This window comes from Delphinus delphis, chromosome 3 (assembly GCF_949987515.2).
Source record: "Delphinus delphis chromosome 3, mDelDel1.2, whole genome shotgun sequence".
NCBI classification, from domain to species: Eukaryota; Metazoa; Chordata; class Mammalia; order Artiodactyla; family Delphinidae; genus Delphinus; species Delphinus delphis.
Genome location: NC_082685.1, coordinates 43,857,179 through 43,884,156, shown reverse-complemented (window position 1 = coordinate 43,884,156; position 26,978 = coordinate 43,857,179). Strand labels below are relative to the sequence as shown.

At 45.4% G+C, this 26,978-nt stretch overlaps 1 protein-coding gene across 2 annotated transcripts in view; it reads left to right on the top strand.

Annotated features, from left to right (window-relative positions):
• The window catches only part of GRIA1 (glutamate ionotropic receptor AMPA type subunit 1), a 304,530-nt gene extending 287,841 nt beyond the window's left edge, over positions 1-16,689 (top strand). For both annotated transcript variants that reach the window (XM_060008478.1, XM_060008479.1), the window contains exons 15-16: positions 6,084-6,218; positions 13,761-16,689. In XM_060008478.1, the coding sequence (XP_059864461.1) occupies positions 6,084-6,218; positions 13,761-13,961 (336 nt within the window). In that variant the 3' untranslated portion in view covers positions 13,962-16,689. The remainder of the gene's footprint in view (positions 1-6,083; positions 6,219-13,760) is intronic.
• Positions 16,690-26,978: the final 10,289 nt, after the last annotated feature.

Sequence of the window (26,978 nt, the reverse complement as noted above, 5' to 3'; positions counted from 1 at the left end):
TCTCATGACCCAAATGCATTGCCTCTATCACAAACCACAGGCTTTAGAGCTGCAAGAGAGCCTTGCCAGAACTTCAAGCTTTCACATACCACCTGTGTTATTAGTTGCTCCATGTGTTTCTTTAAATCTATTACTTTTGTTATTACTTTCATTTCATTCATATAAAAAGTGGCAGCACTACTATCATAAATAGAAAATCAGTATTTCTTGAAAAAAATAGAAGGCATTCACAAAAATAAATACAATGACAACAAAAAAATTCAAATCATAATTATTGTTGCAACTGAGGCCTGATCTCTCTTGAAAATGGAAAGGAGCAAATAATAAAAGGTGTTAAAGACAGACCAGCACCAGACTGAGACTTTCTCACTGGCTTAATCAGAAGGATTCAAACAGAACTGCAAAGTGAATAACGTCTTCACTTTGTGGTCAGGGTCATTTAGTTCTGTGTATCATCTAATGCCATCTCCCATGCTATCCAGAGGTGGGCAACACCCACCTAGTGACCGCCCCCCCCGCCCCCCGCCAAGACTGCCCAGCGACTCAGTGACAAACCTGGGCAAGAACTCAGCTTAGATTTCCTGCATCCCAGCCCCACCTCTTTTCACTATGACACACGGCCTCACCACCAACAGGGAAGTCCATCCCCTCTGGATGTACTCATCTTCCCACCCCCACCCTCAGCAAGGCCTGGGAAGCAAAAGAATGAAAGCTGCCAACTATGTCCTTGCAGTGTGTACAAACCCCTCTCCCTGCCCCTGTCACAGGTAAAGAGCACTAACCACCTGGGAAGACCTGGAATCATACAGGGATGCTCTGCTCTGCTCCCTACCTACCCGCTGCAGACTCCTGCACTAAAGACACCCCCAAGAGGCAATGTCAGAGCGACAAGGATGGGAGGAAAATCCTTGAGACAAAGAGATGCAGGAGGCAGTCCATCTCCCCCAAACCACGGAGACTTTTGGCTCCAGCCGAGCATCCTGCACAGGGTCAGGGCTCCCAGTCTCTGTAAGGCAGCCAGTCGATGGCCTAGAGAGAACCGGTGACTTCAGGACCCATCTCCTGGGAGTTATGTGTGCTCCAAGATGACACATCCAACATACAGCAGTGACCCAGATCAGAGACTAAAGGTTGCAACATCTAGGCCCTGCCCAGTGTCCCTAAGCCACACATCCTAAATCTCCCATCGCTGCCCCAGGAGGAGGAACTAGACAGAAACAAAGATTTTTTCCTTTCAAACACTGTCCCTGGGGTCATGAGCCAGAAGCTCCGCTAGCTTCCTCGGACACACAAGACCCCAGCTCTCCAATGCACAGTCCAGGCAGATAGTTCATAGCGGGTAGAGGCCCCCTATGCAGACACCCACTTGACCCTCAGACTGGTGCCTCTGTTTTGGAAAATTCCTCCCACTCGGGAAGAGGCCTCCGCCAGCAGTTGGGTTCCCTTCCACAACCCACATGGACTCCTTGAGCTCTCTGCTGCAGTTTGGTTTCAAGTCAGGAGGTTCTGCGGTGCACTGTACAGGAGCCGGTCCCTGAGCACACGCTGCTGAGAAGAGCTGCCCCCACGGCCCTCACTTTCGCAGAATCTGCCTTGCCAATTATTAGTACAATGGGCCAATTCTCATCCTGTGTTGCTCTTGGGGAAATTATGCAGGCTGGGGAACTGGCCTAGATTGGAAACGGAACAGCAGAAGCTGCCAATTAACATGAGTTCTTTTTTTGCATCCCCTAAAGAGGTTAGTCTCTAGGGAGAACTTATAAAAGACATGATCCCAGGCCCTCTAGGAACTCCTTAGCTGCCTCGCATCTCTGGGGGTTGGGACGAATGTCAAAAGTCACTTGGTCTAACTCTCTGTCCAGTGCTTGAATCCCTTAGATGAACTCGTCAGCTACTTCCTGAATGCATCCATGTTTGAGGAACTCACCACTCTCCACAGCAGGGCATTCCACATTTGGACAGCTCTATTGATTTGAAAGGTCTTCCTTTAATTCAATCAAATCCACCTTCCCGTAACTCCTCCACTTTGGTCCTCGCTTGTGAGTGAGCTTGGCCAACCACTGAGTCTCCACTCCCAGGAAATAACCAACCACTCAGGAAAATGGCACCTAAGCCCAAACTACAAGGTTTGGAAAAGCACAAGAGAAAGCCTACTGGAGCAGAAAGGCTAATAGGTAGAAGAAGGGTTGGACTATTCTCATGGCCCTGAAAGGCAAAGTCAGGTTACAGATTCAGCATGGGATGGATTGCAAGAGCCCCTAAAACTTCAGCTGTACACACATCAGAAAATCTGTGGAAGGCAGAGGAAAACAGAAGCTGCAGCCTTTACTTCTTGGGGGTTCAAACTCTCACACCAGGAAGAAAAGAAGGAACGGAAGCATTTGGAGAAAGCTGAAGCCTGGTCCAGATTTAGTAGACCTCACGTGATGGGCAACACCAGTCTCCATAGGAGGGACTGGTCTTATGGCCAAAGACCTTGGCTTCTCCTTAGAACTTCCTACTTACGCCATTAAAAAGCATCAAGTCTCTCTGCCTCAGACCTGGCTCAACCCTGCCCATGAAGATTTAAGCCATCTCTGCATTCTTGGAAGGGATGTTAGCTCAGAAACACAGAGGGAGCCTGGGACAGTCCCCCATTATGTGGGAAGAGCAAGGAAAAATATGAAAAAGAAAAAAATCTCTCTTGCACATGGGGAAGGTGACAAAACAAGACAACAGGTTAAGGGGAACAGATGAAGGGAGGGGCCTCGTCACCATAACAACAAGCCCAACAATTCTGAAAGATGGGATTTTTGTTCTTCTTTGCACCTGTCATTCTTCTCAGTACTGTCACTCTCCCCGCTCCTGGCAGAAGATAAGTTGTGAGTTTTTCACACCCACCAACAAGCTGCCTGGCTCTGGGGAGTGCAGCTGCTAAGGGAGGGGAAGAGAATGGGGTCTCCCAGAGGGTGCTCAGGGAGACCAGGATTCTGTCTTTCGCCTCCCTGGTCAAAGCTGGGAAGCATGTAGCTTCCTCATGAAACATGAACATGGCTGTTTGTACACAAATGTGTCAGAAAGTCCCCTCTTATATGGATACAGAGGAATCAGAGCTCTGGTCCTTAAATAAAAGGAATTTTTGTTCCTGCCCCAGGATACCCATCGTATTCCAACAGAGGTAGTCGAAGAGAGTCAGTCATTAACGGCAGCTCAATGGAAGGCTATGGCCTTGGGCTTCCAGGAGGGTGGGAGGGAGATGCAAGAGGGAGGGGATATGGGGATATATGTATACTATAGCTGATTCACTTTGTTATACAGCAGAAGCTAACACAACATTGTAAAGCAATTATACTCCAATAAAGATGTTTAAAAAAAAAAAGCCAACGGCGCACATAAGGGAAATTAGAAACCTTGCCTAAATGTAAACTCCTCAACTATGTGAGCTAAGAAGACACCAGGACCAGCCCTTCATTCTAATCCTATCAAATTATGCCAAATTTAGACAGTAGGGCTTCATCTAAGTTTGCTTTCTGACACTGGTGGTGATAGGGCCCAGGTGCTCCCTTGATTCTAGAGGTCTTCCCAGGACCGTGTGAACATAAAGAAGGATCAGTAGCACTGTGTCCTGCAAGAGGTGGCAGTGCCCATACCATCTGGCTGCCCTCTTTGTGTGGCATATGCCATCCCCATGGACCAGAGAGACCTCCTTCAGAAGTGAGGGATGCTCTCCACCTCCAGACACAATCAAATTCTCAGTCATTGGACCTTCCTCCTTCTGCAGATACATAGAATATGCCTCCTACTCTCACTTCCCTATGAAGATCTGACCATACTTCCTTCCAAGATATATTAGAAATGGACATTCCACCTTTTACATTCAGGGAGGCAGATGGCCTCTTAAGGTTTTTTGAAGACAGTAACAAAAAAAAAAAAAGATGCCCACCACTCCCTTATCCTTGAAGACAATCCACAACCAAAGTGAACTTGAAAAGACCATGAGGAAGGAAACAGAAACCACTTTGGTGACCAGGAGGCAAGATGCACTTCAGCTACTGAAAGGCTGATCAGCTGGTGAAGTCAGCGGGACTCAAGCCTTTCCTCCCGGCCTTCTTGTCTACCACCTTCCCCCAGGCCTGCTCCCCATCCATTCTCTCTGAGCTTCACTGTCAACCACTCTTCTCTAAGGTGTGAGCTGATAACATATTAACATGCCTCCCCACCACAAAGAAGAGTTTTATAGGAACTTCTATAAACCGTAAGTCCTCCAAGAACTCTAAAGACTTACTTTCCAGCAGAATTACAGAACTCCCAAACAACGAAGAGGGAGACATTTTGAGCATTCTGAAAAATCAGGCCAAGTGGGAATTTATTTGTTCAGCCAACTCTTGAACCAAGCACCCAACTCATTTTTGCACATTTCCTTTATCAGGCCGTGACACCAGAGGAGGAGAAATTCTACCCCTTTGAATAATCATTTCCACTGCTTCCAAAGCCAGACTATGCCTTGCCAAGCGTAACCCATATTCAAGAACCATCTGCTTTAGCAATACAGGAAGCCACCAGAGGGGTATGCTTTAGATAATCCTACAGCTCTGCTGGCCCAGGCTGCTTCTGGGGAGGGAAGGGATGCTGCTATCTGCCAGCTGCAGTCCCCAAGCTCAGTCCTGCTGAATCCTGTACAATGCACCGAGTAGAACTAGGGCAGAGGCCACTGACTTGGTCAATTACTGGCCCCTTTCCCCACGCCCAGATTCCAATAGGCAGATGTCAGAGGAGTCCCTAGGACGTGACATTTCACCTTTTGCGTGGCTCGCCTACAACCCCACCTGAAAAAGAACACATGGAGAGATGTAAAAGCTTTATCCCACCCAGTGCCACCAACCAACCTCCCAACCATGCCACGTGCCTGTGCCAGCTGAGGCGTGCATTTCATTTTAATTTGATGAGAAATCTGTACCTGAGCAAACAATATAAACAAAGGTGTTCGAGCCACTGTGACATCTGGGGATGAGTATGCTTGTAAGATTTAAAGATGTTCTCTTGCCTGTGTCAAGAGTCTGATTGACCCCACTCTCCCCAATCCATTACCTTCTCCCATGACCAGCAGTTTTGTTTGGTTATTCTCACCACCTGGGGAGATGCTGTCCCTCAGTCCCCCAGTTTTGAACCCCACTAGAGGTGACAGAACTCAGGGCTGGTCTCACTAACCGATGACCTTTCTCAGGCTCCACGAAATGAGCTCTGTCCACCTCCTACTGAACATGGACACTTGTCCCCAGGACCCTAGGAATTAAGTACCCTGTTCCACGATCCTGTTCATGCAGAACCAGTGCGAGATCTTTTAGCCCAGGCAACAGAGCTTTCTAAGTTCAGCTACCGAGGCTGCCTCCAGTGTTTTTCAGCAAGCACCTCCACGAGAAAAATGACTCCAATTAAGCATAATTACTAGGATTTAATAGAGCCATTTTTCTATCTCAGTGCCTTTTTTCTATTACAAGCCCCACAGTTTTCTTTTTCCCTCAATTGGGACTCAGCACAGTAAGTTAAAGGTATACATTTGTTGATCTTTATTATACATACAATAACTGTCTTATTAAATTGAATTCAAATGCACATCTAGGAGAAAGTTCATTTTAAGTACCAACTCGCAGAAAAACACTCACAGGCATGAACAATAAGCAAGGCCAGTGCGTTGCGAAGCAGCCACGGGGTTGGGGGGCAGGAACTGAGCTGCAAAGGAAGGGACACAGTTTCCTGAAAGAATGGAGTAAGCGCAAGCGTGCAGATCTTGGTAGAAGCTGCCCTGACTTCTTGTGTCATTTCCCACCCTCAAACGTGCATTGGGGAGGAGGGGAAATCTAACTCTACATTCAATGTAAACAGGGATGCTAGAAAAATTGTTATACACACATATGCTCGCACATGCATACATTTTTTCCTGGGAAACGTTTAACACACTGTCAATAAACACAAAGCCTTTCCAACTATTGTGAATGTTAAAGAGGGTGATGGGGTTGAGTGTATGTGTGTTAAAATGCTGTTTCTTGGATGGTCTCTAGCCCCTTGGCTCACTTGACTCTCCCCCCACCCCCTCCTCTTCCTAGGACAAGACAAGCGCTCTGAGCCTCAGCAATGTGGCCGGCGTGTTCTACATCCTGATCGGAGGACTTGGACTAGCCATGCTGGTTGCCTTAATCGAGTTCTGCTACAAATCGCGTAGCGAATCCAAGCGGATGAAGGTGGCATCGTCTTCCCAGGCCTTTTTCCTAACTTGTTCTGTGATACAGCTGGGTTTTCTGGGAGTCCTTTTACTAAAAAGGGTGGGGAGTGGCAGGAGGTTGAGGTCAACCCGAGGCATGGGATGACAGGAAGCTGTTTTGAGGAAGGTGACAGGGAAAGACACAGCGGTGAGAGAAGAAAGAAGATGACACGTGTCAGGGTAAACGTAAGGCCTGAGAAAACAAATGCATCAGCCAGAGATGGGGGGCTGAGATGAAAAGTTAGCGGTTAAGTGGGCATTCAAGATAGTGTGAGGCAAGAGTGACGGCTACAAAGGTAGATCCTCCCTGAGGTCACGTTAACTGAAGTGCAGCTCCCAAGATGGGGGCGGGGGGGCGGGTTGGTATCCTCCCTCTACAAGGTGGACGATCTTGCCATGCTCGGTGAGGGAGGTCTTTTCTTAGCCACCATATGGTAAGGTGGACTTTGGCAAAGCGGATCATGCCCCCAGAATGGTAAGCACGTTAATTAGATGACCCCAAACTACATCAAATATAGCTGAAGGCAACTAAACTGGAAAAGAGAAGAATTATGGACGAGATGAGAGCTGTCTGTAAAAACAGGAAGATTTTTCAGGGGGGAAAGAAAACATATTAGTTCTGTGGGGTCCCAAAGTATACGACAAGAACTAAGGACTAAAAGCTATGGAGAACAGATATGAACACAGTGAGTGAGATCTACTTTTTCAGAGCTGCCTACCCCACAGTGGGATGGATTAGCCCAATGAGCGGCAAGCAGCTCATCACTGGAGGTCCACACACACAGGCCGAATAATTCCTGACAAGGCTATAGATTCAAGTATCCAAAGGGAGTTTGGATGACATGGCCTTGAAGGCCCCTCACATGTCATCATTTAGTTTCAGTAAGAAAATATTTTTGGAAGGAAGTGTTCTTCATGTGAGCAACACATAAGCAAGACATCAGGAGGAGGAAGAGAGCACTAAGACGCAATCTGTAACCTTCAGCATTTTTAACAAAGAGTGACACAGAAAAACTACCCAGGGAACCAAACTGTGACATAGAGAGGAAGGCCTATAGGGATATCCGGGAGGGAGGAAATAGAGGAGGCTTCTAGGATTCAAACCAACAGAAGTGGAAAGAAGCACAGTCATTCTGAGCAATGAACCCTGGGCTGTTACCTTCACTTGACTAGACTAAGAGGACTCATCGGTAGGATTTGCTCTCCTAGAATCTCATGCTTTCCACCCATGCGCCTTTATGCAGGTCAATCCCTCTCCCTGTCTTCTGTCCCATAGGACGCATTTAAAAGGCAACTTCCCAAGATATAATAACAAGGGATAATTAAGGGATGGTAATGTGACGGTATTCAGCCAGGGAACCTAGGAGCACCTCCATCCTACCCTTGACCAGGTCACTCAAATCCAGGTCCTCTTAGAAAGGACAAAGCACAGCAAAAGCATGGGCCTCAGATCCTAAACGCAGTGTAGACCTCCAAGGAGCTTGGCTGGACACAGCAAAGTCTCCTAGAACCTAAAAAGCTTTCTTTGCCTACTCCATCCCAAACATAAGCCTAAAGACTCTCCTATCTTACCCTCCAAAGTGAGGAAAGTTTACTCCAGAGGCAGCAAGGGGAACAGGAGACGAACTGGGTGAGCACAACTTTTACAACCCTCCAAAACCTTCCCCATGGGCCATGACACAAACCAGTGTCGCAGGATTGGCCCAGTACACATCGTAGGAACTCCCCTAGAACATACTGCAGTGTAGGGTCTAAAGCAAGGCTCTGGCGACTGAACGTCTGACCACAAATCTTGCCTGTTCCTCGTGTTAACTGTGTCATCTTGAACAAGGTTCAATAGCTCTCTGATCCTCCTTTTCTATAAAATGGAGCTAGTGGTAGTACAGACCTCATAAAACTGTTGTGGTTTGTATGAAAAAATTGATATAAAGGGCTCTGCAAAATGCTTGGCCCATAGTAAGCCCTCAATAAATAAGAATAACTAGAATTTATAATAATAATATATTATTATTAGTGGCCAGCTACAGCCTCCTTAAGACTTCCCTTTTATAGCCCCTACTTATATGTCCTAGGCTTTTTTAAGCTACAGAGATTGTCAGTTCCTTAAGGTAAGAAGGTGTGTCTGATTTCTCTTTGGGCATCCCACATACGTAGGGTATTAGTAAAAATTAACATGGAATTGTATCTAGAGAAAATCTCTTGGAGGATGAAGTGAGGCATTGGAAGGAGCTGCTGTTAGGTTAAGCAAACACAAGCATCAAAACAGCCCAGCCTGGAAGCACACACACCACCATCCAAAGTGCTTTTGTTCCCATCTGTTTGTACTCCCAAGATCTGATGATACCAGGCATCCCCAAGCAGGAAAGCTGGACTTCCGGCCCTTACTATGGGATGACCATGTCCCACTAATCATAGTCAGTGCCAGGTGGTGGTACCAGGGTGGCTAATGACTAAGATCTTCTTAAACCTGTACAATGTTGACCTTCACTGCTGAAGTCACAACATTCAGGTAAAGACAAGAATCCTTCTAAGAGGCCACTGAATCACGTCACAACTTCTGGGAGACATTCTCACCCTTCCCTTTCCAAAGAAAATATTGAATTTCTCAGGAGCCAACATCAGGATCTCTTGGAATCATTAATGCAAGGTCTTTCATCACAATCTTCTATAGTTAATTCCATCGGTTGGCATAACTTCTGTCCAACTCACCGAGGCTCCTAATAGAATTATTAATCTTCCACCTGCCAAAAAGATGCCTCTTTGGTCCTTATTAGTTAACCCAACCCTTAATTTTCAAAGCTCCATCAACTTCTCTCTTAGCCAAAGGAGATAAGTGATCACATTCTGCTTGCCTCTCAGACTTTCCAGGTTTGCAGTTCTCTTTATCATTCTGTACTTTGCCTTCTCCAAAGGCAGATTAACTCCTTCCAGAAGTGCAGCCTCCAGCCTCACACAGTGGACCACAATGACAGTGTCCAGGGCCTTCGGCAAGAATCTTCCCTCTTGTTTCTTTCCTTAGTCACAGTATGTGGCCAACTCTTAAGACCTGGAGCCCCTAAACCTAGTTGATGATCAGCCTCCTACTTCTCAAGAGTGTATAAGGAGCCCTTCCCCACTCTGCATGAAAAAGAGAAGAAAGAGGAAGAGGGGGTGGAAAAGAGAAAGAAGGGAAGGAAGGCGAGAGAAGAAAGGAAGGAATAAAGGAAAGATATCTTTTCAGTAACTTCCATGTTCAAAGCACTTTATATAGCACTTTATATACACTTTCATTAACCCTGTTCTTGCAATTCAACAGATGAAGAAATACGGGTTCAGAGAAGCTAAGTAGTTTTTCCAACAAGGTCACGTAAGCTCGGAGCTGGAGGAACAGGAATTAGACCTCCAGCACGGCCCCTGCAAAGCCTGGGCTCTTGGTACCAGCCAAGCTACTTCTCATAAATTTCTCTCTCCTCTCCAACCACATGGCAACAGATAATTTTTATCACCTGCTACCTCCCGTCAAAACCCCGCGCACAGCACAGAGACAAATAAGATGCAGTCCTTATCCTTATGTTTGCCTGATCTAGCTGTTGAGGCCATCCATGGGACGTGATCCTTTGCTTGTGCATTATTGAGGCCCTTTCCCCTTTGATGTCACATGAGCAGGACACAGAACAAGTGTCACAGGGATGGCGGGAGGGCACCCTGCAGGCAGTCCTTCCACAGAGACATATGGAGCACCACTGCCTGCTAGGCATTGCTCAGCGCTGGGGATACAGTCAGGAACAAACCAGGCACAACTTCTGATTTCAGGAAGCTGAGAATTTAATTGGAAGGCAGAAACAAGCAAATACGTATATGTTCAATGAGTGTTTGAAGAAAAAGGTCCATGCTCTCAAGTCCTGATCGGGGAATGGAGTGTGAGGCAGGACAGACAGGCTTCCCTGAGAAACTGATGTTTAACAGACTTGAAACAGGAAAAGAATTAACCAGGGGAAGATAATTGCTACCAAAGGATGCACAAGTATCACAGAGCCAAAGACCAGAACCCTTGCCCAGAAATGAGTGGAAAGCCAGGGAGACCGGGCACAGGAAGACTGAGGGAAAAGGAGAGCATGGGAGAGTTGGGGACTCAGAGAGGGACTTCAGGCGACCACAACATTTCAGTATAATTGAAACTGTCATACAGTAGCAGAAATATAAAACCCAATACATATTCCAAATTGAATAAAGTCTCAGATGCCCTGTCCCTCCCCTCTGTCCAGGAAAACAGACAGGAACCTGAGCCCTTAGTTGATATTAAGGACAATCAGGGTGTTTATTATTCACCACCTTGCTCCCCCAAAGAAATAATCCCCAGCCACTCCCACCCCCAGGAGAGCCTACTGACTTTTCATAATTGTAGTGGCTGTGCTGACACGGGCTGTGTGGAAACCATTGAGGCTTTGCACATTTCCCTGCAATTAACGCACAGCTGAGTGACGTGGTCAGGCGGAGGAGGGGGGCAACGTCCACAGCAGGCGGTCCCTCTGGCTCTCAGCACGCATGCTAGGATGAGGTCATCACCCAGGGCTGAGCTTTTATTAGGCTGTTCTATGACATGCAGAGGCTGGGCAGACTTTTCTTAGAAAAGCAAGTAGCTGAGAAGTTAGGACGTAATCACTGCTGGAGAAATGAGTCTCTGAAGCACCAACCTGGGGGACTTTGAGGTTGGACTTTTCACTCACCCTTTTCTCCCTGAGTATCAGTTTCAAAAACAACTTATAAGGATGAACTTAAAGAATGGCTGGTATGTCAAGCATGGACAGGAGAGAACCTCAGTTCCTAGAGGCAAGGGGAGAAATGACATCAGCTTACGACTGGTTAGCTACAGGGGGGGAGGAGGACACACAGTCAGGAGGTCATCCACTTTGACCCTAGGTCACAGATAACTGTAACTTGAAGCAAGTCAGTAACAAGTCCTCAGTTTATCTATAAAGTGAAATCAACTCCATCAGTGTATTTCCACCTTGCTTGCGTATTAAAATCACCTGGGGAGTTTTTAAAACTCCAGATGTCCAGGCCACACACCATACCTATTAAGTCAGCATCCCTGGGGTAGGTCTCAGGCATCAGTGCTTTTTTCCCCCAGAACTCCCCAGATGATACCAACGTGTGGCCAAGTTTGAGAACTAGTGAAATAGTCATTTCTAGCAGTGCTTCCCAGGCCAAAGTTTTGACTCTATTCCTCCCTTCTTCTGAGATTAGAAAGAAAACCAGTAAGTAGGTAATCCCCACCATCAATGTCAGTATGGAGTCAGTGACCTCTGAGAATCCTTCACCTTCCTTGAAAACCAATTCTCAATGACATGAACTTGGAGGGTTTTAGCTACATGCCTGGCTAAATTACCTCAGATTTTGATAGGCACCAATAGATTATGACACCAGCCTTCTCCTTTAAGATGAATTTGTCAAGTACCACCAACTTCCATGGAGTATTACGGAAATAGGTGAGATCTTTTGAGAAACAAAGCCCAGGGTGATCTGTGTGAACTTTAAACTTTTTTTTTTAATTAAAGGGGTGTGGCAAAGGAAAATCAGAAGATAGACATTCCAAGCTAATCCATAGAAGGTTCCACACTGCCCACACACAAAAATAAGTCGTTATTTTCTTTTTAACATTTTAAAAGTGAGAATAAGTAACCATGGATTCATCATGTTTTCTTTTCACATTTCCCCCATAGAGCATCACAGTGGTGTTTATGGGACCCTGACTTAGAAGAATGCTATCCAGGTCACACTTCCTCTTCAGTGAAGGACAACCAGGCAGAATGTAAATTAATCACATCCAGGAGTCTGAAGAGGAGACAGAACCCATGTGGGTGGAGCATCATATGGGGCAGATCTGTCTGAATCATGGATTTTTTAAAAGGAAGAATATTTTAAAACACTGTCAGAACTGCCAGTAATAAGAGGATCCTCCCAGCATAGTACAGCAGAAAGAGTAACAATTGGGTCAAAACTGCCCTGCTTACATCCGTGAGGCCACAGCAGGTTGACTGATTTCTCTGATCACTAGAATCACGCCAATGTGCAAAAGAGGAAGCCATCAACTTTTTGAGAATGGCCCTATGTGTTCGGCTTTTCTTAGACAAATTCAAGGATATCTATGGGGCCTCTAACAACATGCTAGACACGCTGGCAGGTAGCTAAGGATTGAGAAGACACGGCCCTTGCCCTTCTCCAGACATTTAGTTCTCTTAAAGAAGACAGAAGTTACATACCTGAAGCAGAATCATTGCGAGCAAATATATAATGCATGAGTACTGGCAGGGGTAGGGGGCAGGACTTGCTGGGGCAGTCTAAGACAACTTCAAGGAGGTAGGAATAAACTGAGTCTTGAAGGATGGGTAGGCTGATCTTAGAGAAAGAAACCTCTCAACTCACATACCCCTCAACTCATTCTCCTTTGTGTTGATTCCCACCAAGAAACTAAGCCCTACCTCAAAATTTCTATAGGTATCTTTCAACGGGAAGTTGGAAGTGATAGGAAGAGGGTTTAAATTTCATGTATGAAGTTTCTTTCTCGAAAGGATCTTGGAACAGAACACTTCCTCTTGTCTAATAGGATATGGTTCTAATTGCAGACTGTGGTCTCGAGCATTCTCTCTAACTCATCTGATCCTGGGGTGATCACTGGAGTTCTTTTCACATCTAGAATTCCAACACTCTAGAAGTCACAAGCTTTCACAAATCAGTAGCACTGATCTGATGTGTCAGTTTAGAAGGACAGGTTACATGTGCTGATGGGAAGCAGATGACGTGCAGATATTGATCTTTGGAATTCATTCTCACTTTCTTTAGCACATGCTTCTTTCCAATTACATTATGCTGACTGTATTATTCAAACAAGTCCGACATTCCCTTAACACATACTGCTAGAGGTAGGATAGCATTTTTCTCTGGTCAGAGGTAGTTTTAAATTTTCAGCTAACAGTGATACACCCTCAATTTTCTGTTAACATTTCAACTCATTTTTCATGCCGTATAGTACCATTCTTGCTAATAAAATCAGTAGGTGCATAGATAATTACATTTTGACAAACATGGAGATTTAAAAGGTCTAGAGAGATAAGGAAACAAGCACAAGGTCACACAACTAGCTGATGTCAGAACCAGGGCTAAAACCCAAGTTTCCTAAACCCCATTTCTAGAGTCTTCTACTTGGTCGTGTTGCTATGTTTATTATCATCAATACTACCATGGATCTGTTGTACCTTTAGAAATCACAGAAGATAAGAACAGGAAAGGATCTTAGAGATCACCCAATCCAGCACACCTTACTAAAAACCAAGAGCACGTGAGGTCCAGAGAGGGGATCAGACTTGTCCAGGGCCACAAAACAGTTTTGCGGGTTCGAGGGAAGTCAAGACTAGCATTACACATTTGGAAAAAAGTTGGACGGGGAGGAGAGTGGGGTGACATTTTAAGTCCAGTGTTGACTCATTCTCCTTGCCAATCACTGCCAAGGACCTGGGGAAGAACCCCCGGTCCTCCTGAAAAGGGTTTCTGTTTGATCCCACAGCAATCCATCAACGAAGCCATACGGACATCGACACTCCCCCGAAACAGCGGGGCAGGAGCCAGCGGTGGCGGCAGTGGAGAGAACGGCCGGGTGGTCAGCCATGACTTCCCCAAGTCCATGCAATCGATCCCCTGCATGAGCCACAGTTCAGGGATGCCCTTGGGAGCCACCGGATTGTAACTGGAGCGGACGGAGACCCCTTGGGGAGTATGCCCAGGCTCCCCCAGTTCCATCCCAAACCCTTCAGTGCCAAAAACAACAAAATGAAATGCCACCGCCACCAACCACCATGACCACAAGGAGGATGATTCAACAGATTTTCCTGAAGAATTGAGAAAACATTTTGCGGCCCCTTTTCCTTTTCTGATGTTCTTTCACCCTCTTCCTTTTGCTAAGTGAGGATGACAAATAACACTGTACTGCAATAAGGGGAGAATAACCCTGTTACATAGAGCCTGTGTCTCTGAACGTGGAGTCACTGGCGCACTAATGAGGAAGCTGTCCTGTTTTCTTTGAATTTGGTTATTCATGCGTCTTAGTGTGTGCACTATATATTTTTTCGTATTAATATCCATGGTTTGCAGGTTCTGTTAGGCCCCTTCCTTTTCCTTCTTACTCCCAACTCCCTACCCATCCCACTTTAGTTTAGTTTTTAGTTTAGTTTTCAGATTGGAGATTCAAGATTCGTTCCACCTGACAAGCAAGCAAAAGGAAAAAAGCAATTTTCAAACGAATTCATCATGGGAGCTCTCCAGATTCCCCTCCACACCTCGGCCCCAAGCCGTGGGTGGAGACCGATGCTGTTGCAGGAGTGGGCTGCCTCCCACACACAGGGCACTGCCTACGCACTGATTTAGTTGAGAACACGTATGAAGCAACTCAGACCCAGGGTGGCGGAGAAGGTAAAGGCAGGTGTGCAGTCAGAAGAGGACTCGTGAAGTTACTACCAGAGGCTCAGATAAAGCTTCTTTGAATGTGTAACAGCCATCTCATAGGCCTTAGGTGGAACAGTGTGCTTCTTCAGAGTCAAGCTCAGCCACAAGGACTGTGTCCTTCTGCTACGCTCAAGCCCTAAAGGCACTCTGGTGGCTGAAGGGCAACTGGCCTCCTGAACCACGTAGAGCCTTGAGAAGAGCTGACATCCAGGGAGATAGCACCCCTGATTCTCACCTGTCATTTGCTTGACATCTGAGCAGGAACCCCATTGTAGAACAGACCCTCTCTTCAGAGCATCTGATGTGGGGGGGGGGGGCGGAAATGTTATACAAGCTAAATGCAAAAGAAAGCTGATAGAAGAACTTTGGAAGAGGAAGCTTCATCAAAGTCCACAAGCAATAGAACCTTCCACGGTGTGCCCTGTCCTACGACTGAGAGACCAAGTATGAAACTTAGAGTTTTGGTGACCTAGGAAACTTGACTTTTTATGTCCATATAAAAGTGGTGTTTTAGCAGGTAGCCAGATGACCTCCTGTCATCTTTAGAAAGTAAAATGCCCCAGGCTGAATGATTTGAAGGAGGATAGGGAGATGGAATACATTGATAATAACACTGTGGGGGGAGGGAACCTTAAGATTCCTGACCCCAACTTCTCACCCAAGGAGGCCAACCTTCCCCCTGGCTAAGAAAGAATGAGGACGTTGTATTCCAATGACCAGAATCAACAGGCCCATGTTTGTGACTACAACCTGAATGAAAACAAGATTGGAGAAGTGACAGGGTTTATGAAGAGAAATCCAGGCTGACTACAACTATGGCTGGGGTCTTGGGGAGGTGTGTCCAGGCACATAGCTGTCGTGGAGATCCCAGCTCTCATTCTTGGTGCGATCGGCTTCCAGCTCTCCAGCAGCCACTCTCCTGGGTGCATGATTCAGTGCGTGCCATGTGTCATCAGCTCTCATTGATCACCATATTCTGGCTTTTTCCCTTACTCCCCACTTCTATCCAGTCTCTCTGCTACGGGTTATCATTAGCAATTGACAAACGAAAGGTTTTGGAGCCTACCTACAAGTGGAGGCAGCATGACTGGCTTCATCTGTGGATTCTGTCTGTGGACACCCACCATCTCTATGTCTCTTCCATCCTCCTTTCATCAGCCATAGCAAAGAACCATCAAACTCTTTGCCCTTTCAACTCAAGTGTTGTTGTTCAGTCTCTCACGTGTCAATGTGGGCATGGTACGTGAAGCAGGACCCTCAGGATGGATGGTCACTTTTTGCTACTGCCAGCTGGTGTCCTCCCCATCCCTTGATCTCTCACCAGATCCTTCCCAACCCTTAACCTACCACTGCAGAATCTGATATGAGCCACCATTAGGAAGTCTGCGTTTTGGAGGAGTTGGAAATAACCCTCTACCATCAACTTGCTTCAAAGACCTTTTGCCTTTGGCCTGGTAAGATGCCTCTTCAGCCAGTGAGCTCGCCAGTAACATGATCTGATAGGAAGAGACCACCAATGCTAGAAATGAGGGTCTATGCTATGTGGGGGTCCAAGACTCCAGCAGAAGATGTTTTTCATCGATGGAGGGGTGATGGGGAAAACAAAAGTAAGAAAAAAGTTAACTTGTATTATGTATTTTTACTACACTTTTCTTAAAAATAGAGCAATGGGAAAACTCTGAAAGAGACTGACATTTTTCTCAACAGGAATCCATACTTAACAGTTCTGGCTTTCATTAAATTTTGCTCTTTGGTACCTGGGCCTTTTATTTAACATCTCTATTTGTTTTAACTCTCTTGGCAGATGTGTGAAAGGATTTTTGCTTGATCAAACACTAAATATTTTTCTTGGTTCCTGTTTTTCTTTCAAATAACCAGGTTTTTTTTTCTTTTGGTATTTGCATAAAATGAAAATATCACCAAGAATTAAATCACTGTGGATCCATTATCTACTTTTCATATTTGTCCATTCCATTTTTGTGCCATTTCTGAAGCCAGAGCTCTAAACTGTTATTTTCTTCTTGCTAAGCCTAAGTTCAGTGCATTTTTAATGGTGACCAGTACTCCTGACTCACAAACAGCTCTTCAAACAAGTCATTTCAGATGAACTAGATCATTGTGAGTTATTCATCCAAGTAAGATAACAGCAACAAAAAGACAGAATGGTATTGGTTTGCAAGGGCCATGGTTCCAATTACATAAGGAACAGGGTTCGACTTGCAGTGGTCACGGTACCCCTAGGGAACTGGATGGCTCACAGGGGATGTCTTCCAGACATTCCCAAGTTGGAGTCCAGGTATATTTGTGATGTGCAGGTCACAACCAAAACCAAACCTAGACCAGCCTTATAAATAGATAATCTTGGCCCTCAGACCACATGAGCCCCCCTTCCTGCCTGAAATCTATTCTTCCACTCATTTGCTGACACTTAAATACCAGTGATTAAGAACGGCTTCGAGTGCTTTCTTTCCCACAGGACTCTGCACATTAGCAGGGGTCAGAGGTCTCAAATAACAGTAGCATTTCAGGCAGCGACTGCCATGGTTTAAAAGGGCTGGGGGAAGGGAAAGAAGCTAGCAGACTTGTGTGAAGCTCCGGTCACTGTTCAGACCCACCTGCAGTCACCTCCAGCATCTAGGGTGCTTCTGAATGAAGAAGCCCTTAGCACCAGCTGCCACATGGAGAAAACTGATCTCTGTCACCTTACCATCAAATAGTTGGGATAATGATCATAATGGCTACAAGAGCACAGGTTACCATGCATTGAGCACTTACTATGTTAAGCACACTTCATATCTTCTATATCATGACAGTGGCCTGCTAAGAAATGAGGCATCTCACACTTAAAGGGATATCACAACCTCCTCACAGTCTTGTAAGTAACAGAGCCGAGATTCTGCCTGGAATCCAAAGGCTTTACGTTGCTCATCTCCCTGTTAACCAGGTTATGATACGTGGTGGACAGGAAAATCACAAGCAAACAGTTCTCTGCCTTCCTGTAACACCAGAGCAACCGAAAATAGAATGGTTCAAGCTACACCTGCCACACCTTTGGGAAAGCCGATCTATCCTCTTGGGGCATGAGTGATCACTAATCCAGACAGGATTAGCCCAAAAGAAGAAGGGGAGGAAGAGTCACTTTGGGCTCCTTTAAAACAGATCCAGGCTAAAGAGCAGGAAGCAGGTTGGAAAGGGGACTGAAAAGCAGATCCCCTGCAAAATAGTTGGGTCAGCCTGGAGAAGGATCCTCATGGCTGTTCTGGGAAGTGGAGCTAGCTTTCTGTGCGGACAAGACCAGGATCAGTTCTGGGACTAAAAAAGGAGTTCCCAATGCTCAAAGTATCCCCATGGTAGGATTAGGCTGCCCCTGGAGTCAGAACAAACCCCGGTTGAGGAGATGCCACTGGTGTGAAAGTTGAAATATATAGGCTCTAACTAATGTTCCTTACTTTATCTTTGCACCTTTTACAGCCCTGTTCAGGTTATCTGCTGAGTAACACTCTGATACACGCTAAAAGGGGGTCAACAAGGCCCTACACAAATGGGCATGAATATCACTAAAATAGTGTCAAAAATCAACTTGTCCTCATCGAGAGACAAGATGGCAAGTTCCTTCCTTACCAAATGCTAATGTTCCCTCTAGGAAAGCATGTCTACGGAGGTCCATTCCTATCCTACACTACAGATAAGAAAACTGAGGTTCTGGAGTAAGAAGCCACTTTCTTTGCTCCTATCAGATGACCAGAATAACATTTTCTCCCTTGGGATCTTGGAGATTTGACTGCCATCTGGTAACTTGGGTTCTAGTGTGAGTCTGGCCACTGACAAATAACCCTAATATAGTGCTTTATAATTTTCAAACAAGTTTTGTTTCTTGAAGTTTCCAGATCACACCCTGAGCAGAGAAGTAATGTACTAGAGTGGAAAGTGGAAAGGCCAGTAGATGAGATCAGGATTCACAATACCTGGCTTCTCCTCCTGCCTTTTCAACCTAGGATAAGAAAATTAACTACCTGAGCCTCATTTTCCTATCAAAGATATGGGACATCTGGTGTCAAAATAGGCAGTGACTCTTGACCCTAACTGCACACTGGAGTCACGTAGGGAACTTTAAACAAAATCACCAATGCCCAAGATGCATCTCCAAATACACAACCGTGCATGCACGGTTGTCATCCTTTCATTGCTGTTGTTTTGTTTTGAACTTTCAGGTGATTAAAATGTGCAGCCAGGATTGAGAACCACTACAATCAGGCCACCCTGGGGATAAAAAAAGGCTCATCATGAAAACTGTGAAAATTTCAAAGCATCATATTAGGGTTGTCTGTGGCCAGACTAACACCAGAACCCAGGCTACCTGATAGCAGTCAAATCTCCAGGAGAGAAAATACCATTATATTCACCTGATACAAGGGAAGGCTAGGATACAGTCCTCAACTTGGGCTCTAAATGCTCCTTTTTACCCTTTAGGCATGTCTGTAATAATAACATTCTGCTGGGGGAAGAAAGAGACACAGGATGTTAAGAGATAAGATATAATCATCAGAGGAGCATCCTCAGGAAAGAAGGGGAGAGGAAACCACTCTGTCAAATGACTCAGCTTTCAACACAGCCAGTTATTTTCCAAACTGGAAAACTACTTGGCTGTTTCCATTATAGACAACAAATCTCACTACCTGCATTTTTAACACTGTCCACTGGAAAGCACTGCCTATCAGCCCTATCTTCCACGGGCACTGAGTCCTGCTGGCAACAACTCTACTTCTCCTCAATAGCATGCTTGCCATTTTTATACCACTACATACAAGGGAGAAGGGAACCAGCATTTACTTAGATTAACTGCATACCAGGTAAGATTTTAGAGCTTTACAAACATCTCATTTAGTCCTCAACACAATTCTGTGAGGTGGGAATTTATCACCCCTCCTTTGCATGTGAGGAAATGGAAGCTCAGAGTGGTTCAGAACCCAAGGTCATGCAGCCAACCAATGACTGGATCTCCATTCTAATCCCAGTTTGTCTCTCTCCAAAGTCACTACCTTTTCACTTTACTTGACTGTCTCTTAAGGAGATTTCACCATGCTGAGGAAAAGCACTGGACTAAGACACAAAAGATATAAAGTCTATGGCCTCCATCGCTGCCAATCTGTGGTTCGATCTTGGGCAACTCATTTCCCTCCTCTAGGCCTCAGTGACCTTGTTTGTGAAATGAGAGAAGGGGGATTAATCTAACTGACCTCAAAGATCCCTGGGTATAGCCTTAGGTCAGTGGTTCTCAACCAGATGCAATGTCATGCCCCCTGGGACATTTGGCAATGTCTGGAGATATTTTTGGTTACCGTAACTGGGGGTAGATGTTGCTACTGGAATTTAGTGGGTAGAGGCCCAGGGATGCTGCTAAACATCGGACAACACACAGGGAAGCCTCCCACAACAAAGAATTATCGAGCCCAAAATGTCAATAGTGCTGTGGTTGAGAAACTCTGTCTTCTGTAATTATAGCATCTCAGTAGCATGTCACGCTACGGATGATAGTGAGACAAGCCTGAATAGAAAAAGATCAAGGATTCTAAGTCAGGTGAACCATCAGAGAAGATGAACAGTTACATCAATTTAGACAAGGAAGAAACTGCTGACGCCAGAGGAGATTAGCCCACAGTGTAAATCTAGACAGGGCCGAGAAGCCAAGGCTGGTGAGTCCATCAGGCATCTAGACAGAGCTGACAGTTGTGACTGAGGAGAGAGCAGAGGTCTCTGCCTGCAGAAGTGGCTCACACTCTGGCCAGTCTCTTTTTACAAGCGACTCTACAGCCAGGACCAGTTGAGGGACCTACAGGTGAGCCTTATCTATTCCCCCAAAGCTTAATTTTTAATCCCAGAATATACATTCTTGCTTCTAACAAACACAGGCAACAAGCACCCATGTCCACAGGTAGATGTCAGATGTCATGGGGACTACAGAAGCAAATAAGAGATAGTCCGGTCTCTTGGAGAGTTGATAGAAAGGAAAAATAAGACTCATAAACACAATTAAGTATAACATGAGGTCGAAGGCAGATGGATAAAAAGGCAAAGTGCCTTTCCAGCTTCTAGAAAGGGAACTCTGAAGGCTATCTCTTCCCATCTAGATGACGCATTCATAAGACCAGGGACCTTGTCTGCCTCAGCACAATGCCTGGTACATAAGTGATCCTCAATCAACATTTGTTGAATGACTTGATGAACGGGAGACGTATAGCTGAAACGCTCTTTGGGGAAATCAGGAAAGGAGGTGATGCCGTGTGTGTGTTGCCTTGAGTGCCTGTAGACCTTACACAGCCATAGAGAAAAGAGAAGACCTTCAAAGAAGGGGAAACAGAACAAGCCAGGGCATGAAGGCAGGATTAGGCAGGGCCTGTTTGGGAAAAAGGGCAAGTTCCTAATGCAGCTGGTACCACACAGCCAGGGCAAGTCAAGAGCAGGCTGGACTGCACGCGGGGAGCAGTTACTAATTCATCCTGAAGTAGGGAATTGAAGTTTTCTGGGCGGGGAAAGAAATTCACTCAGGTATCAGGTATTGAGTTCAGCAAGAAACATATTTTAGTCATCTACTATATGCCAGGCACAGTGTAGGCATTTCACGCCACACCTCTCACTTAATCTCCACAGCAGGAAGCCTGTGAGGCAGAATGACCACCCCAATTCCATACCTGAGCCAACTGAGGCCCAGAGGCAGAAGGAGAAATTCAGCCACCTAGAATTCCGGTAATTCCTACAACACAGGAACACATCATAGGAAGCCATCTGTCCTCATGACAGAGTCCAATAAAAAGCCCCAGAAGGAAAGAGACCCACCACCCATGGGTGGCATTTGCTTGACTACGCATGCAGCCACCAGAGAAGGAGCCAGTGACTTCTAGGGCACCAAGAGGGATCGTGCCACCAAAGACACTGTGATGAGAGGGGTTCTGGGCCCTGTCTGTACTCAGTAAAAGGGTACGATGATGGATTCATAAAGCAAGTCATGAACACAAGATGAGGAAGGACAGCTGCTTTGCAACATGTTCACCATTCCTGCCTCAGCAAAACATTCTCCTCAGTTCTTAAAGGACTGTAGGGTTTCTGACCCATGGGAAATGTTGACAATAGTATCTTATATGCATCACATGGCAGGGGATCCTTGGCTGTAGGTAAGGATTCTATATATGTGTGTTTGGACTATTGTCACAGCAAGGCTACTATTACCAACAAAGCAAACAGGACACAAAATCAGTCCATAAACACCAAGATACAGGAACCACGTGGTACAATAATTAGTGGTGGTTTGTTGAACATCTGCTCTGGGCTGGGCATTTTACATGCACTGTCTGATTTCATGATCACATGTCCTTGGGGGAGAGAGACTTGCATTTCCATTGGACGAGTGTTTTACATAAATGAATGAGAGTCAGAACAGTTACTAAGAGTTGGTAGGGACCTTAGAAACCATCTAATCATTATTTTATCCAACCATATTTTATAAATAAGTAAACTTGAGGCCCTGGAGAGTGACTTGCCCAGGGCCACATAAGTTCCTGGTTAGACCAAGACTAGCTAGAAGCTAGCTGTCCTGGCTCAAAGTCCAGGGTACTTTGCATGCAGCAAAGAGATCTTCTCACCTTCAAACAACCCTACAACTCAATGTCTGGCTTTTTTTTCTAGCCCTGTAGGTAGGGCTAGTTAAGTGTATCTGGATAAAGTGGACCATGATCTGAGGAAGGTGGGGGGTTTTTTGTTTTGGGGTTGTTTTTTGCTTTTTGTCTGTTTGTTTGGTTTAAGGCAGCTAAAATTATAATCAAGACTAGTCTCAAATCTAAATAACGCAGGCAAATACCTAGATGGCGGGACTTCAGGATTGTGATAAAAATCTGCCCCAACCAAAAACATTTCCTTGGTGTTTACTGTGTTCCCAAAATTCTTTATCCAGGACAAAGCCCTTTATCCCACAAAGTTAAGTTTCTTTGCAAGTGCTCTTGGTAGGCAAAAATATCTGGCAAATTCAAACTGTGCTTAAATGCCTGTTACAAGGTTTTTTCTTAATAGTACCTTTTGATAGGAATAGCAAAGAGGCACTTGAAGGACAGGACAGGCACAGGGAGGCGAGCAAAGAATTCCGAATGGAAAGCTAAAGGTTACCGAAGGCAGGAAGAGAAAATCAAGTATCGCGTATTAACGCATATATGTGGAATCTAGAACAATGGTACAGATGAACCGGTTTGCAGGGCAGAAATAGAGACAGAGATGTAGAGAACAAATGTATGAACACTAAGGGGGAAAATGGGGGGGGGTGAATTGGGAGATTGGGATCAAAAAATTTTTTAATTAAAAAAGTTTTTTAAACAGTTACTGAAGGCAAATGTCATGTTTTTACATTTAGAAAGCCCTTGTTTTAATGCAGTTATCCAAAAAAGCAATCATGAAGAGACAGCAGAAATTGATCATTCAGCGCAAAAGCCTGAGCTTGGATGTACATGGCATTTGAAGTGGAAATTTAAGCAGTTATCTAAACAATTCTGGGAGGAAAAAATGATTTTTTTCATTTAATTATCTATATTAAAAAATAAAATAGCCATTAGCCTTTTCTTCATCTTGCCTTGCAACTATGATCATAAAAAACAATCATTTTGGTTTTTCTTTCAACAAAATGGGTTGTGACCTAGAGGTTCTGTCTTCACACACAGACTCACTTAGGAAGAAAAGAAAGAAGCTGTTAATTTAATTTGATGGAGCGATCAGCCTAATGAACTGCTTAGAAACCATTTAGCAATGATATAAAAACTAACTTCTCAGCCACGGGAAAACCATTAGAAAGAAACCAGTGTAATACTGAAAGTAAACACCTGTGGGTTTCAGCAACCTGGCATCCCTTCCTTTGGGGAACTGCTCCTGTTACCCTGTAATCATGTGGTCCTGGTCATGCCGCCAGTCTTAGTACCCTGCCCTTCCCCACATTCCTGGACCAGGCAATTATAGTCCCTTTTTTGCCTCAGCCACAATGATTGGACTAGACATGATCTCGTGACCCAAGTCTGGCCAATTAAAATCCTTCCCTGGGACATTTTTAATCTGCAGTTTGAATGAGCAGCGGGCCTACATTTTGAGTCCAAGCTAAAACTGTCCAAGGGCTATCTTCTGAATCATAGAGATTGAGACTCCTCTGCAGGAGAAGAGAAAAAAGCCAACTCAGACAAGCCAAGATACAGGCTGGAGGGAAAGACTGCTGTCGGCCTTTGAGCCCCCGAACCCAGGTGCTCCAGAGGCTAGCCCTTACCAGGACTTCTCAGTGGTGGGAGTTAATCAATGGTCTCTTTTGCCTAAGCTATTTTGAGTTATATTTCCATCTCTGACAACAAGAGGAATTCTGATTCATCTATCAGTGACCAGCTAGGAACCACATAATAACTAATTAAGGAAGTCAGTAACTGAGCTCAAACCAGTTGTTTCTATGGTAGCAACTGGTTTCAGACAGGTTTGACTGAATCCAAATTTTTCCTGTCCAAACCCATTTGCAGGCACCAATGTCACCACCCTGGATTCTATGCGCCTCCATTTTGTTCTCTGCTGTCAGGGAAAAGAAGACCGTCCTGCTAACCTGTCTTCTGGGGGATGCTGTGATAGTTCACTCACAAATAAGGGAAAGTTCTCTGAAAAGATATGGTGTTAAGGAAGCAATAAAGCCTCAAATGGGTTCCTTTCTGCCCATAAAATTCTATTTTCTTCACCCTTTGGGGAAGGGCATATTAGCAGAGGGTCTCTCTCTACTTTCTCTCCCCTGACTCCTCTGTCTCTATCTCTACCCGGCTCTCTCTTTGAATTCTTTCAGAGAGAGAAGGGGAGCTTTTATTGTTCATGTTTATTTCTGTTCTGCAGCAGAGACTGGACACCTACCGTTGGCTATCAACTTTGCCTTAAATGTGTTGCCTTTGATGGAAAGAAACAGGCCAAATGCTTAAATTCCGTGAGGACTTGAGGGCGATTGCAGAGACAAATGAGCGTATATAAAGAGAAAATGATAGAGGCAAACTGTACTGATACACAGGCCAGCAAGGGCAGGCAGCAGTTGAAAGCTTTCGGAAGTCCCTGAAAAATCTCTTCCCACTCTGTTGGCTTACACACACACAAAATTCCAGTCACTCTGTTTGAACCTTTTCCTTAAAGTGATGGTTGTTCTGGAATAACAATCTTTCACGTTGGCACAGAATTCTGCAGCCACAAAGCTCTTTCATAGCTATGGTCTGTCTTGATCCACAGCAATGTCCTGAACTGTGGGCAGAGTAGAGATAATTATACCCATTCTCTAAACTAAAACCCAAGACTTAGGAAGGTCAAGAGACTTGTCCAGGTTCACAGAAGAAGCAAAAGTGGGTCAGCGGGGACTGGCACATGAACCCCTGACTCATCATTTCTGTCCTCTATCAAATGATAACCCCAGACAGCTGCTGGTGATGGGGTTTCCCTACTGTGGAGGGAAAAAGCAAAAGTATGCATCAGCTAACTTGAGGATGTGTTTGGCTCGGGGCTGGCCCTACAAACAAAAGAATGAAAAGAAGAAAACTGATATTGTTTTGCAGGCAGAGCCAGACTGGGGTGGTCTGACAGATGTTTCTGTTGCCATCACCAGAAATTTAAGGAAGTGGCGAAGATTCTGCTTGCCACCAGAATGCCTCAAGGGGAGGCCTCCAGATGGTTGCAATGAATGCCTTCTAGGAGTGAACCAGGAGCCTTTTGAATTCCTCTCTGGGACAGGCAACCAGAGACGGTGCTGCCATCTTCCCTAATAGCACAGCCTCTGTCCTCTATATAGTGATGAAAAATATTTAAAGACATTCGATCAGAGTGTGTCGGCTTCTCAGTCATATAACTTTCTAGAAGCCAGCCCCTGTCTGATGGCGTTACATATACTCTCTCTTTCCATGCCCATGAAGGTGGTCAGAGAGGCAGCCACAAAGCCTGCCTGTTTTCCCTTGGCCAGCATCACAGAACTGCCAGTTGGTGGAGCCAGTTTGCATTTCAGAGTTGTCTGGCTCCAAACTTGCCTTTATCCAAGCCTGGCAGAAAGATAAATGCTCAATCTTTATTAAGAACCCAGAATCATAACCTTGTAAACTGGCTCATGTTTCCTTTTTTGGAGATGGGGATTTACAATGAAAATCAGTTCTTTATCATGCTCTCTCTTCTCTCATACCCACTAAAGAAAGGATTGCTGCAGGGCCACACACATGGCCTGATTCCAGCCTCAAAATAACACTGTGAGGGGCACAGGGCAAGCACTCATATCCCCATTTTACAGATGAGCAAACAGAGGCTCAGAGGGATTTAATGGGTGGCCCAAAGTCAAACCAGAACATTTAACTACAACTCCAGAAATCTTTCCACTCCACTACCTCACCAAGCCTAGCACATGTTTAATACTCCATGAATTAATGAATTAAAAATGGATGACTGAATTCAAGGACTGCATCTCAGAAGGACTGTGCTTTCAAATTCTCAACATGCAGTCTGCCTGTCTCCTTGCCACAGAAAACCAAGACTCATTAAATGGTCAAATCTGCAGAAGCCCCTCCTCCAGTGGACCCCCCAAGGCAGGCGGCAGCAGTGCCATTGCCTTTGGACTCGGCATTCCCCATCCCCACAGAGCGCCACCATCCCACCCGCAGGTGTGATTCCATTTGCTCTCTTCCCATCTATCCTACCACTTGCTCCCTTCCACTGGCCGGCACTCTGCCAATGCCTACACTTCCCATCCCCCCCCCCCACCTTGACACTGGCACACAGAGCCATCTCTGCCCATCCCTCTCCCAGTCCGGCACAGCAAGAGCAAAGTGGCAAGAAGCATACGTGGAAAAGAAACGAAATTGAGTTATTTGTAGTGAGGCGGATGGAACTAGAGTCTGTCCTACAGAGCAAAGGAAGTCAGAAAGATAAAAACAAATACCGTATGCTAACACATATATATGGAATCTAAAAAAAAAAATCGTTCTGAAGAACCTAAGGGCAGGACAGGAATAAAGACGCAGATGTAGAGAATAGACTTGAGGATATGGGGAGGGGGAAGGGTAAGCTGGGACACGAAGTGAGAGAGTAGCATGGACATATATACACTACCAAATGTAAAATAGATAGCTAGTGAGAAGCAGCCACATAGCACAGGGAGATCAGCTCGGTGCTTTGTGACCACCTAGAGGGGTGGGATAGGGAGGGTGGCAGGGAGACACAAGAGGGAGGAGATATGGGGATATATGTA